Source organism: Perna viridis, chromosome 12, assembly GCF_037379345.1.
Source record: "Perna viridis isolate PV_CMFRI_1.1 ecotype Kerala chromosome 12, ASM3737934v1, whole genome shotgun sequence".
NCBI classification, from domain to species: Eukaryota; Metazoa; Mollusca; class Bivalvia; order Mytilida; family Mytilidae; genus Perna; species Perna viridis.
Genome location: NC_142456.1, coordinates 6,398,388 through 6,414,516, shown reverse-complemented (window position 1 = coordinate 6,414,516; position 16,129 = coordinate 6,398,388). Strand labels below are relative to the sequence as shown.

The following is a 16,129-nucleotide window of genomic DNA, read 5'->3' as shown; positions in this document are numbered from 1 at the left end:
GTAAAAGCCGTATTGGACGGTTAAATCTCGTATTGCACGGCTAATTCTCGTATTGGACGGCTATATCTATATTGGACGTCTATATCCCGTATTGGCGCACTTCTGTATTTTGTATTGTATTGTCAGTTTTGATCATATTTAGGCCACTATTCGAACGTTAGTCAATACAGACAGTAATTGAAGGTTTAATCCTGATTGTTTTGTTTTTAATTTGTTTTTTTTTTTAATATTTTTTTTCAATTTCTATGTCGCTTCACCGAGCAAAAACGACTAATAGAACAATAAACAAATATGGTGGAACGCAACAAATGCACCATCGTATATCCTTTATAAAAATAGTAAATAGTTACAGAGTTCACTTCAAAGTCTTCAATAACAAAACACGGAACAAAATACAACAAGAGGCTCCCGAAGAGCCTGAACCGCTCACCTGACAAATCATATCCAATTAACTAAGTACGTAAAGGTATCATGTTTGTTACAATGTTTGACAAAAAAAAACTACTGAAAGATATTATATATTGAAGAATGCTGTAAGTTCAAAAGAGTACCAAATGCACTGTAAAATATTGAAAATGCCTTCAAAGTGTTTTTAGAACCTCTGGAAAAAAATTGGGCAGGGGTTCCCTTATGCCCTGTTATTCCACCAGGTATATAAGGGGCATTAGCCCACTATAGATTTGCTAAAAAAGAACATAAAATGAAGTTAAACCATTGCTATCCAAAGTTTTCATCATCACCATTCATATCAGGAGACCATGTTAACTTTATAAACCAATTATCGTTGAAATCAAAGAAAGTATAAAAATTAGCGGGAAAATGGCCACAAGAACAATCTTTTGTCATCACCACTCAACTCCACGGCGGTCATGTTTCATTGAATTCTGTATAGTAGTTTCTGAGGAGAATATTTTTAAAGTAATAATATCAAAAACAGCAAAAACGTCAAAAAAGGGCAATAACTCAAACATGGGTCAACATATCTTCACCAAAATTACACCACAGATAGATTTCATCATGCCGAACACTTTTATTTAGAATTTGGTTAAACCTAACGGTCTTGGAGTAAAACAAAAACTACTGTCTGACTGTTCATCCCAAATCCTATCCGTCACATTCCTAATTATCATTCCCAACCGCCATATTCCTCAATATCATTTCCAACCAACATATTCTTCATTCTCATTCTCGTCCACCATATTTCTCATTCTCATTCCCATTCGCCATATTCTTCATTTTTATTCCAACCCACCATATTCCTCATTCTCATTCCCATTCGCCATATTTCTCATTCTTATTCCCATCTGCCATATTCTTCATTCTCATTGCAAATCCCACATTCTTCCTTCTTATTCCCATCCGCCATATTCTTCATTCTCATTGCAAACCCCATATTCTTCCTACTTATTCCCATCCGCCATATTCTTCATTCTCATTGCAAACCCCATATTCTTCATTCTCATTCCCATCCACCATATTCCTTATTATCTTTCCCATCCACCACATTTCTCATCCTCATTCCCATCCACCATATTTCTCATTCTTATTCCCATCTGCCATATTCTTCATTCCCATTGCAAACCCCATATTCTTCATTCTCATTCCCTTCTACCATTTTCCTCAATATTTTCCCCATCAACCACATTACTCATTCTCATTTCCATTCACCATATTCTTCATTTTTATTCCAAACCGCCATATTCCTCAATATCATTCCCAACCACCATATTCCTCATTCTCATTCCCATCAACCCACATTTCTCATTCTCATTCCCATCCGCCATATTCTTCATTCTCATTGCAAACCCCATATTCGTCATTCTCATTCCCATCCGACATATTCTTCATTCTCTTTGCAAACCCCATATTCCTCATTCTCATTCCCATCCGCCATATTCATCATTCTCACTGCAACCCCCATATTCCTCATTCTCATTTCCATCCGCCATATTATTCATTCTCATATCACACCACCATATTCCTCATAATCTTTCCGAACCATCATATTCCTCATTATTATTCCCAACCTCATATTCCTCATTCTCCTTCCCAACCACCACATTCCTCATTCTCATACCCATCCACCATATTCTACATTCTCATTGCAAACCCCACATTCCTCATTCTCATTCCCATCTACCATATTCCTCATTACCAAATTCCTCATTCTCATTCCCATCCATCATATTCCACATTATCATTTCCAACCGCCATATTCATCATTATCATTCGAAACCACTACATTCCTCATTATCATTCCCAACCACCATATTCATCATTCTCACTCCAATCCGCCATATTCTTCATTTCCATTCCCAACCACCATATTCCTTATTACCATTCCTATCCGCCATATTCCTCATTCCCATTCCCACCTTCCACATTCCTCATTATCATTCTCATCCACCATATTCCTCATTCTTATTCCCAACCACCATATACTTCATTATATTACTTTGTTTAGCCTATTTGAAATAACCACATTGCCGTAGTGCACAGTTAAAAATGAACTGCAACGAAGGTTATTTAATATGTACTACGTGATTGAGGTTATTTTATTATGGCTTGAAAAAATGTTACAGTCATTCCTTGAATAAACAACACAATTGTAGAGTTTATTTCTTAAATTTGATAACATCACATCCCATGGTATAGGGCGAGGGTGAGGAATGTGGTGATGGGAAATATGGTAGTGGTAAATGGGCATGCAGAATGTAGGGATGGGGAAAATAGGAATGGAATAAATGATGCTGGAATGTTGGAATGTGGGTACATTTATGTGAATGGGGAAAATGGTGTTGGGATGAGGAAATATGATGGTGAAGTATATGAATTAAAACAAAAAGGTGGTTCGGTATTTTTTTTATTTTTTCGCTGAGGTATTGGAATTCGAAATATGGTAGATTGGAATGGGAATTCGGAAAATAATGGAATGAAAGGGAATGAGGAATATGGTGGATGGGAATGGGAATGAAGAATATAATGGATGGGAATGGGAATGTGGTGGATGGAAATTGAAATGAGGAATATGGTGGATGGGAATAGGAATGAGGAACATGATGGATTGAAATGAATAAAGAATATGGTGGGTGGATATGGGAATGAAGAATATGGTGAATGGAAATGGGAATGAGGAATATGGTGGAAGGGAATGGGAATGAAGAATATGGTGAATGGAAATGGGAATGAGGAATATGGTGGAAGGGAATGGGAATGAAGAATATGGTGGATGGGAATGGGAATGTGGTGGATGGAAATAAGAATTATGAATATGGTGGATGGAAATGGGAATGAAGAATATGGTGGATGGGAATTGGAATGAAGAATATAATGGTTGGGAATGGGAATGTGGTGGATGGAAATGGGAATGAGGAATATGGTGGATGGGAATGAGTATGAGGAACATGGTGGATTGGAATGGATAAGGAATATGGTGGGTGGTTATGGGAATGAAGAATATGGTGAATGGAAATGGAAATGAGGAATATGGTGGAAGGGAATGGAAATAAAGAATGTGGAAGGGAATGGGAATGAAGAATATGGTGGATGGGAATGGGAATGTGGTGGATGGAAATAAGAATGATGAATATGGTGGATGGAAATGGAAATGAAGAATATGGTGGATGGGAATGATAATGAAAAATATGGTGGATGGGAATGGGTATGAGGAATATGATGGATGGGAATGAGTATGAGAAACATGATTGATTGGAATTGGAATGGGGAATATGGTGGAAGGGAATCGGAATGAGAATTATGGTGTTGGGAATGGGAAAAGCGAGGGGGAATAATAAAAAATCTGACACAGAGAAAACACAAATTAAATTAAAACCAAATGTAAACGCAGGTGCTCTATAAGGGTATGCAGCTTTAGTCTGGTTCTTTAAAAGTACTCAAACAAGTTATTTTTTTTATAATTTTACCTCATAGTTTCTTTCAAATGCAACCAAATATTATCAGTGCATCGTTACTTCTGAGCATACATTTAGCCCATAATTCGTCTTCCTTAGATATAAAGAAATAATTTAGTATATTTTTTTCCAATGGACTTAATTTTCCATTTTTCTTTGACAAAGCAAATCGAACTAAATAAATCATCAATGATCATATAAAACATTCGATCGGTCTTTAAGACAAGAAAATGTCAGCATTAGTTATAAATACATAGTGAAATAACCCAAAGTCATCTCAGTTGAATGTAAGTTTTTTTTATACTAAAGCAAGTGTCAATTTCTTACGCTTCTATAAAACATTGATCATGATTAACCGAAAGCTACTTTGAAGGTTGTAATTATTGATCGGACTCGCATTACACAAGTTTAAGATGGATCTATCTAAAAGCCTCTGAGACGGCTTTTCTGTGTGATTACAATAGAATCTCCGATAAATAAACCCTCTAAATTATATATAACTCTACAAAGCTCAGCTAAATAAACACTAATTTCACAAGGACTGCAAATAAATCGATTTGCAATCAACGTATTACGATATATAGTTATGACAAATTGCTGTACTTTGTTGAAGACATCTGCTTGGTTACGAAACAACTTTTTCTTCCAAAACGAACAAATTTGAGCAAATGAACACCAAGGGTAAATCACAAAAAAACATTTTAAGTTACAAGGGTGTTAGGTTATGATGTTTTATTATTTTCTATGTTTATAAGATAAAACACGCCCACCACTTTAAATGATACTGACAGTTCAATTATGGTATTCGTTAAAGGTTCATCTGTAGCTGTTGACCACTTGTATATGTAAAGAACATTGATAAATGATTAAGATGGTGTCCAGGCAAAAAAACAGGCAGTCGATGGCACATGACAAATTTTGTTTTCACAATTTTTTAACCATTTCACAAATGTATCCTTTTTTTTACAAGTTAAATGTTGGTTTTGGACGATAAAAGAGAAATAAGTTACATAGAATGCACTGAAATTTATTGAAAAAAGGGAGATAACTCCTTAATTTGAGCAAAATTTTGTTGTTTTGTTAGGAAGCTTTGTAATCATTTTCTGACCCTTATCCCTTGTCGCTTCAAAACAATCTTTATTTGTTGGATTTACATATGGTATATAAATTACATTGGAATGAAACATTCAGATGAATAAAAATTGTGCCACCTATATAATAGGATTTGCCTGATTTTTACATGGACAACTTCTCAATAATAAAAAAAAAGTTTACGGTTACATACACAGCGCTTCTATACTGTAAATTCATAGCGTGCATTGTTTATTGTGATCTTTTAAAAAGATTTTGAGTAAAATATTATTAGCATTTCAATACTTAATAGCCCACTACAAGGTTGCTTAATAGTTATGCATGTTATCTTTATTTTCATTCCAATAAGTAGTTTCTACATCATGCATAAACACTATAGAAATATTAGTACTAGACTAAATGTTTTCTGTTGTTTTCCCTCTTTATTTTGCTATAGCAGCGCCTAGGTTGTTGATATTTAAAAACTGTTGTATAATTGATACGTTTCACGCTATATTTATTAGTTGTTTTATACGCTACCTATATTACGAAAGGTAAGGACGATTTATCGATTTATTTATTTTTCAACTAAATGATATTTCACGTGGACTTTAACCTTTCGGTTTTGTTGCACCAAAACTTCACATTAGTTATGTAACTGTTGTTATTTTTTTTAGGATTTCTCTTGATGCTATTGAGGATGAGGAATGTTATTTTTCATTCCCTAATTACAGAAAACCGTTTAGAATAATTACAAAAAAGTGATCTTTTTCGTTAGGAAGACTTAAAACGCTAGCCAGGAGATATAATTCGTTAGGTGAAGTAAAAAATCGAACTGTTATGTGACCCTTTATCATGTTGGGATTTTCAAGCTTTCCACTCAAGTTTCATCATATACAAACGCTTCGTTCTCAAAATAACAACGGGCGGATCCAGAAATGTTGAAAAAGGGAGTTCGAGGCTCTTATTTGCTCATTTTTGTCCAAAATTTGTACGTAATTAAAAAGTTTTCCATTGAAAGGGTTCCAACCCCTAAAATCGCCTTGATTCGCCACTAAAAATTTCTTAAGCTTTTTATTCTTTCCAATACGAAAACAGAGTATTATCATCTATTTATCTCTAAAAGTGTTTGAGTTTTAGATATACCTATGTCTGTACTAAATGCTGTGTGATGAAATGAAATTAAACGTTTTACACGGCGAAAAGATGATATTTAAGGGTTAAGAAATTAAATACAATTTAATAAATAACATTGTATCTAAAACGAGGAATATTAGTCTTGGCACACGTGATTGGTTTTAACAGACGAAAGCCAAAGGTTGTTTATTGTGATATTTTGAAAAGGAGTTTACAATAAATGTATAAACCTTAATGAAGTTAGTTTTGTTGTGCCGAGATTGAAATGTACCGAGTTGTCCTGTTTGGGACATGTGTCCAACGATTTCTTTCCTATTTTATATGTACGCAAGTTAGCTCCACTAGATATATTAGTACTTTACCGTACATGTGTATACCAAAAAGAAGAATCAAAGAAATAAATAAATTTACTCAAAATAGACATTTAGTTAAAGAACAGACCCAAAACAAAAGGTAAGAAGACAAAAAAAACATGAAAACATATATAAATGTACATGTAGAAACAAACGAGTATACGAAGTATACGAGTAGTCAGGTTTCAATTTAAGCATGATTATTTGTTCCTGTTTGTCTAAATTTACAAAAAATGAAGTTGCAAGCGTTGTTTTGGCAGGTATACCCTAACGCGACAATCACAGGAAACGGTAAACTAATATCGGACAGCAACCAAAAAAACTCATAACATATAGCCCATCTATATAGAAAGTCAAATACAAAGTTTGATATCAGTTCATCATTTGGCGACGAAATTCAGAGAAACAGACGACGGACAAGGTGATTCTATATACCATTATATATAATGAATGGAAGTATAAAAAGATGTAATTTATGACATAGCGTTTGTCCGTTTTCTATAACTCAATTTTCATTCGGAATAAAATAGGTTAATTCAATTGCATTAAACTAATCTTTCGTTTTTATGTACTAAATTTTATACCGTTGTTTTATGCATCAACAACCAAATTGGTCGATGTTTTCTATAACTCTTTACGCAACAGGGAAAATTCCGTATTCAATTATTCATCTTTTTGATTGGTTATGGTTTAGCTTCGCTGCCTATGACGTCAGAACTCATGTCGCGTTGACAATGTATCAGGTGTTGCCCTATCAAACGTGAACAAAACAGTTTGACCTTAAAGAGAATAATTCAATCTTTCAGCAATACAAATGAACAGATTTGCACTAACTAGGTCTTTTAATAAAATATAGTGTTTGAAAGGAGTCATGTAATTCCTGTTTTCACTTCCTCCATGGATGTGTCGTCCTTTTAATTTATCCATGCTCCCTGGTGGTTTGAGTGTGGGTATTTAGTGATCATGGTATCAATCCATCCATCCACCCGTTCACATTTTTCGTTACAATTTCTTTGTAACTTGAATTGTCTAAAGTCTCAAGGATGGATTATTGCATGAATAGTTGAAATATTTTATATTATATATCATATGTACTTACACTGCGTGTGTGCTATGACGAATTACAATTCTAAAATATTAATACAAAAAGCCGTTTATTATAAATTTATAATTTTATAATTTATTCAAATATTTACAAACAGTAACTTAATTGGTCAGAATTTGTGTTGAGGAAGGATTTGAGCAAAACCGCAATTTGAGAGTGTTTATAAAACCGCGCCCTGCACTAGTGTAATATCGTAGGTTATTGAACCCTTGCCATGATATGAAGATTTTATTCCGATTCAAAATGGTATCGAATGTACATATGCTGCTTTCATGATTTTTTAAAATTATAATCACCCAATGACTGTAAATTCATGCCTTAGCTAGCAGTAAAAAAAATGTTTGAACTTCATGTAATAAGCGCCACTTTGAAATATCTGGTCTTAAAGTAGACGCTACATTATTACTGTACAGAGATAAACTAAGATTCTAATTGTAACATAACATATTCATCTGTCTGTATACGGAAACCATAATGATTTTACATCTTTGCTCTAGAACTACCCCCATTAATTGTTATGATTTTATATTGAAAAATATACATGTTATGGTTGGTATTGATTTACAGAAGAGACTTTGCTGTTCAAATATCATATACAAAGGAAATTTCTAATAAAATAAATGTGTTGATTATATCAATGGACCCATGGGTTGATCAGACAGGGTCCGCGGGTTGATCAGAGAGGGTCTGCGGGCTCTCCCTGATGTTTCAAAGCTAGGCACATGAACATGCATATGTAAGTCAGCTAACTCCCCTATAGGGTTTCTGAATCTGCAACTGGAATCGGTTTTAAGTAAGACTCAACTGAATAAACAGAATAAAAGCACTAGCCTGTCCACCAGCTCGAGACTGGCTATTTTTTAGCAGGGCTGGCTAATTTTAGCAAAATTTTATTTAGCCATATAATAAATGTATTGCAAAATTGTATTCAGAACTGGCTTGAATTTGAGTGTGTTTCCAACCCTGGAATAAACTTCTTGAAATAAATACATGTAGTTGTTTCGAACGATATAAGCGTTGTGGTAAATGTATTGGATTCAACTTCCAATCTGAGTTAGAGATAAATAAACTACAAGTTTCGGTAAACCGTGAATTCATTTCATTTTACCAATCATACATCATACAAACAGTAACTACGTGCATGCCAAATATTGTTTCTTTCCAGGCAGTTACTCCCCCCACACCCCCCCCCCCAAAAAAAAAATAGACACCGACAATTTCATCAAGCCTAGTATACAATCGTACAACCAGACTGGAGATGTAACAGTACCGAAAATGATATTGTTTCACTTCCTTTTTCACTCCAAAAGTAATTATAATGATATACATTTTTATTTATTTATTTATTGATAAACTTAATTTTAATTTTGAAGACAACTAGAGAATACAGATGTGAAACTTGAATTTGATTATTCTTGTTCTTATTCTTGTATTTTTTTTAAATTATTTTTTTAAATGAGGAATTATAAAAACATTATTCGTGTAAAAATAAGCTATCCAACTCTACTGCCTACATAATATTATATGGAATCAAAAAGAATTTATTTTCATTTTTGATTAATAACTTTATAAAATATTGCATTAAATTGAAATGGATAGTTGTTTAGTGATTCGAACTGTATATTCACTGCTCTGTTATCGTTTTCAATTTTGAATAGTTCATCAAGTAGTTTGACTCCTTGATAACACCACATTTTGATCATTCACTTCAAGTCGAACTTTCAGTTTTAGTTATATAGGATCAGTATTGTAATAAATGACAAATTAATCTTTAAGTATCATTACTGCCAATAATAGATACATGATAATACATTCATGTCAAAGACCCACAAAATTCCTTTTTCTATTTTTAATTAAAAAATTTCACGGTTTAGACGTATAACCAGTGTTGGTTTTTCTTCAGTTGGCTGTATTTATCAGTAATACAGTTTATAGATTGTATTTAAAATTTGGGTCTTTGCAAGAATTATCGTTCCTGATTTGGTTGATAAAGTATGAGATCTTCGAAACACAGATTTATTTACGGAAAGGACCATAGTTACGTAAAATAATACGCCCATGTAAGTAGACTCAAAACGTATTGTTCGGTGGGTTATTCACCTATACCACTGACATTGTCTGATTTTAAATGTATTAGTACTTAACAAGATAGAAATAAAAATTAAGACTTACCGTCCGGACTTGTGTTGTATATAATCCATTTGTCACTGGCAACACTTATACAAACAACGATAATACTTAAAATCACAAAGAATAAAGAAAAATATCTTGAGCGACGAAAAACTTTATGTTTCCAAAAACTTGATAAAATTTTCCACTCTCGTGCACTTAAATATATATCCGTATGGGCTGAAAGTAGACGTACATTTTTCTTTGATTTTTCTATAGTGTGGTATGTTTGGTACTGTCTTTGACGATGTCTCCTTATGTAATTGATATCATCCTCAGATATATATTTATCCGTAAGGTCAGGGTGTACAAATTGAGCTGTTAGCTCCTGTCGAGCCTTTTTTATCGGTGTAGTGGCACGTTCCTGAGGAATTTCTTCCGGAACTTCAAGTTTCCTTTGAATTGATGCTCTCCGAGCACGTCCCCATCGCATCCATGCTGAATCCGTTTCTTGTCCGAGAAATTTGTTTGAACCGGAACGTGAACGAAATGATCCTCTCGACGTAATAGAACCTCTCGATCCACTCCGTCTTCGAGTCCATTCTAAGTAATCATCTTCCAATTGTAATTCAAACTTAGGAACTCTTTGATTTCGATTCCTAGTTTCGTTTTCATTACGTTTTGAATTTTGTTCCTTTCTGTCGTCGTTTTTCTGATGGCTTGGACTACGGTTCCGACTCCCACCATACGTTTGGTTTACTCTTTGTCTTTCTGGTTGTCTTTGGCTATAATTATTATTATTATTATTCCGTGAGCGTGAATTAGGTGAGCGGGTCGAGGAAGCTTGATTGAACAAGTCATCAAAGTTCGGACTATCTGTAAACATAGTTCTAATTTCAGAATCCGGACTTAAATCTTTTTTCTTCTCCGGGCTTGATTTTGACACTAAGCTCTTTTTGTCTTTAGGTACCACCATGGCATGACGATATCTACCTAAATGTCCATGGTCACATTTATGGTCGTTGAAACTTTGATTGCTATGAATGCTTTCCCTTGAAGAGAATTCCGATGCTCCTAACCCACTAGTTTCAGTAGAGCTTTGCTGATGTATCCGTTGTAAACTCGGTGACTTGTCCAGGCACCCAGCACCATCCGGAGAGAGATAGTTACGACCATTGTTTCCGCCTGGATTTCCAGCTCGTTCCTGACCTGAGTTTGGCATTTTGGTCGATAATTCCGGGTCAATGTTTATTATTTAATTAGAAGCATTGCTCCCAAGCGGTGTTCCAGGACCTATACTGTGTTTTTATTGCAACAATGATACGTAATTTTTCTTGTTATTGGTATATTTCATATTGATATATCCCAGTTTCTTTACCGAACCTTGATACCAATATATATCTATATATGTATTTACCTTTGTCAGTTCTCCATTTTAACATAATACGATCATATATTTTATCCGTTCAATTTCTCTGTTTACTTTAGGACTCCTCTTCCATTTAAAACGAGAAAACTCGACATTTTACTCCAATAATCCATACCAGAAAAATGTAATATTAATCCACCAAAGAATCTATAATTACATCAATATGTATAGTAGTGGATGTTTCCTATACAGTGAGCACATTTAAATGGTGGCGTAGTGATAATATGATTCAATTATCGGTCATTCTTTTCAAACACAATCTTCGCCCAGGACTGGCAAAAGGAAATAAAATCTCTGATTGCTCTTCCATCCTAATATTGACTTGTATGCATGGAATAAATAGGGATGGAGCTGATGACAGTTTATCACATCCCTGTATTGTCAATTGATGAAATATTTGCATGAAATTGAGCGACAGAAAACATTTCAAGCAGTCAGACAATTAGTAAAAAGGCCAACTCGATCGATTTATCATACATACCAGAATATGTATATTGAGCATAATGAATTACATTTGCACATAATGCGTTTAGTCAAGGTATTAGCTAACTTCTCAAATATGGGAAAATTCAATATCTGATATGAAATTAACGATATATGTACATTTGTATGATAACGAATATCAATCTATCAAAGGAGCATATTCCATTTGCTGGTCATTTATTTAAATTAATTTAATATTTATTTTCTCTGGCATAATCATGTATGTTCAGTAAATTGGAATTGTACAGCAGGGAGAATTAATTATTTATACAGTCCTTTATAATCACTTTCTATACAATAGTACATGGATAAAATAGGAGCTCCATTAAAATAAATTTATAGAGTAGGGTTATCGATTCTACTGAGCTACGTATAAGTAACAGATTGGAGGCTCACCAAGGGTTAATGTTCAGATTATTAAATTTTTCCATTTCAAGATACACGTAAACATAAGGTAACAGAATAATTTTGTGACAGAGGAATATCAAGGTAGTACCAGATACATGTATCATGGCGGCAAAGTTGAATGACGAGCGAATGTATTTGCAACAAGAGAGAAGAAAAAATAGACAAACATACAAAAACAAAACGAAACAAAACACAAGAAAAATAAACTAACAAGATACAAACGAAACAAACTACAATAAAAATGAAATTTAAAATGATAATTGTTAGGACTGATTTCAAGGAAAAAAATATTGCAAAAATATTGAAGAAAGAATTTCAGACAGAATCAAAATCATAAGCTCCCTACTTAAAAGGGTATCACGTGGTTGTTCATGTGGACTTGTGTACTATATTTGGCTAAATTTGATCTGAATAAATACTAGCCCAGGTAAACAATCGTTAAAGAAGCCGCTACACAAATCTTATTATGAGGTACGGTGTTTTAATCAAAAAAGGAAATCACCCGAGATTCAAAAAGTTCCATGTAATGTAGAACAAGTTTCCCAAGTAACTAAACAATTGGAGATAAAAAGATCACAATGCGTGTAATGTGTAGATGTTGCATGTTCCAACCCTTCCCGGACCATGGAATGTTCCAAACTTCCCCGTATCCTGTGTAGTTGTGGTATGTTCCATCTATTATAGGATCCTTTGGAGATGTGGCATGTTCCAAACATTAAACAATCCTTTTGAGACGTGGTATGTTCCAACCCTTCCCGGTACCTGTGGAGATGTGGCATGTTCCAACCCTCCTCGGATCCTGTAGAGATTTAGCTTGTTCCAACCCTACCCGGATTCTGTGGAGATGTGGCATGTTCCAACCCTCCCCGGATCGCATTGGAATAGTAATATCCATACAATAAAATAAAAACGCTATTTTACAACAATGTCTTATTCCTAACCTACATACATGTGAACGTACATAAAAAGGGAACAGATATGGTGAAATGCAACAAATGCACCATCGTATAAACTTAAAAAAAACAGTAAATACTTGCAATGTACAGTGATAACTAAAAAGTCGTCAGTAGATGTAAACAACCTTAAAGTTAGCTCTGGAAGGCTCTGACAACAAAAGTAATACAATCCACCGTAACAATACGAAGCACATCTTTAAAATAAACTAAAAAGTCAAATAACGCGTGGAAGACACATTAAGGAGGTAAATCTAGGGTAAGGAACACAACTCTTACAAATCATTGGAACGTTTGTATTCACAATTTTACATCAATCTCATGTAAGCATCAAAGTAACTTTAACTGATTTCATTCTGTTTCAAAGCAAAGCTTAAAAAACTGAAATTGAATATGATACAAACAGATCACTGATTTCAAGAGTTATAACCCTCACCCTAGGTCTACCTCTTTAATAACCATCATTGTATACATGAAACACTATTGACATTAGGGCGAGACTATTCAGTTCTACCCAAATATCAAGATGCAAGCTCAGTAGAAAACTCGGAGACATCCGGGAAATTAGATGAAGGTAACGAAAAGTCACCATAAAACACGCGCCATTCATCAATTATTTTTTGAAAATTTTGAATTTGATCTTAAACTTAATATCACAAAGCAATTAATCATGCGATACCAACGCAGGGTTAAACATTTACTTGCAGATCTCAGAAGAAATAAAATGTATATCTCGATAAATTCATATCTCGGTAAAAAAGAATACACTGTAAAATTCATCTAGTAAGCTTTAGCTCTATTGAGCAATATTTATTCTCACAAACTTTAAAAACGTGACATAAACGATACGATATGTTGTAAAATAAGGAAAACGAAAATAAATGTCTGTCTTCCCGATTATCGGAGCACTCCTTCAAGAGTGCCTCATTACCCACTTCAATAGCCATTTCAAGATGTATCCCGAAGGCTGGGATCCGCTCCCAACAACCACTGGTTTAACCACCCTTAACACTGACCATGTGAGACCTGACTGGGTAGCCATGGTCGTTTTAAAAATTTAAAATTAGTAGTAGTAGTAGAAGCCCATTTACTACTTAATAACATGTCTGACAACCAAAAAAAAAAATAATAATAACAACGAATTGCTTTACAACCATAATAAACATGTATACAATGAATTGCCTTTCAGTGGTGCCTTTTTTCAGATAAAAGTAGTTTTTACCGAGTTATCTGCTCCTACTCAAAGTGTTCAGTTGTAGGATATTTCAATAAAATTTTAAAGTTCAAGTAGTAGGTTTTTTTTCACATCATGTTTCCACTATTGCCTAATTCTTACAGAAACTGACGTTTAATAGATTATCCTGTGCATAATTCACATTAAGTTGCCATAGTTACATTGTACCTATAAATTTGAACAGCATTGTTTTCATCAAGATAAAATAAATCTTTAATGTTTAACGGTCTTTAATGCAATAAATTTTCAAGCCTTTAAGTTTAGAAGATCGGTCGCTTAACCTGCAAGTCTTGACAGACATGCATGTGTGTTTTGTTTACACAATATTGTTTGTATTCATATCTTATAATTGTCTTTTTTCAATTTTTTTCACTGTTATCAAGAACAGAGCGTCAGCGATTTCATATAAGTGTAAGTGGTCGTAAATATAAACACTCGTTCTGTCAGAAATTAACGTAATTTGAAAGTTCTCGCAAGCGAATAGCGGGTGTTTCAGAAAGTCTTGCATATTCCAGATTGTCGAGACATCAACGATTTAACAACAATATGATACATTATCAACAAATAGTTTAGTCCCTCATCTCAACTTCCATAATTTATGTAAAATAGTAATGCAAGGCTTTGTTATGAAAGATACACTATTTTTGCTATGCTACAAATGTATAAAATTTACTTTCTTCATTTTATCTAATTAATGTTAACAAGATTTGTCTACTTATACATGACAAAATCATAGCTCACAAGCAATACAATAAAGCGACGAATTGTTATAGAACAATATTGAAGGAGGCAGACCTAGGATAAGGGACACAACTCTTACAAATCATTGGAATGTTTGTATTCAGTATATTACATCAATCTCGTGTAAGCATCAAAGCAATTGGGACTGATTTCATTCCGTTTCAAATGGAAGCTTGATAGGCTTTGGTGAAATTGAAAATAATACAAGCATATCACTGGTTTCAAGAGTTATGTCCCTTACACTAGGTCTACTACCTTAATATTATAAAAAAAAATGAACTTATTACCGTGAAACCTTTCTTAGGGAAAACATAAATAAACTGAAACTAGTCATTCAAAAATAATACCTAATTCAATGGTGAACACTACATCCAATTTCAACGATACTGCTATGGGAACAAAAAGACTATTTCATAATATAAAATGTTTACACGACACGGGTGCCCCATGCGAGTCCGGATGTCGATAGAATAGGACCGCAGTACCGCTTGTCGTGCCCAATCCCATTTTTCATTCCATCATCATTTCATCGGTTGCAACGTAATTTGTAGGTTGAAAATACCAAGTACCTTCTTCGGTGCCTGTATGGAAAACAATATGTTGGCGAAATATAAAAAAAAATAACGTTTAAACGGATGAGGAGTTCCACTACTGAATAAAAATGTAATCAAGATCTTTTTAATCACAACCATACGGACACACGGATACAACTTCATAATTTCCATCAAAGACCATGTCACATTGACTTCTCGAGAAACGAAATAACATCTCGGCCCCAGAAAGGTTTCGTTTGATGAAAAAATGACCCAAGGTTCCGCCTAATAAAAGAAAATGGACTCCTTTCAACTTTTTCTTTTTAGAGCAGATAAAGGAATGGGCTTTGTATGTGTACTTATCGTTTGCTTCCATAAAAAAATCTTTGAACAGAATGTGTTTCTATTTATTGTTTGGATTTGACAATTGTTTTACAATGTACAACGATTATTATATGACTATAAATAATTACGATTTTGATTGGTTTAATCGGTACTTTATCGTTCTTTGAAAATTACTATTGTTACCGCACAATGTAGCACGCGAGGTTAAAGCTTTAGCATGTACCCAATTACAGTACAGGTAGAAGAGTAATCAAGGAAATCATGGTTATAGCGGTAATCAAAGAGTAATCAAGGGAATCAAGGTTCTAGCGGAAATC

General features: G+C 33.9%; 1 protein-coding gene across 1 annotated transcript in view; it reads right to left on the bottom strand.

Moving 5' to 3' along the window:
- Positions 1-10,908, bottom strand: part of LOC148600992 (uncharacterized) — a 40,765-nt gene extending 29,857 nt beyond the window's left edge. The window contains exon 1 of the mRNA XM_088554234.1: positions 9,750-10,908. Coding sequence (XP_088410360.1) covers positions 9,750-10,908 — 1,159 coding nt within the window. The remainder of the gene's footprint in view (positions 1-9,749) is intronic.
- Between the last annotated feature and the right edge of the window lie 5,221 nt (positions 10,909-16,129).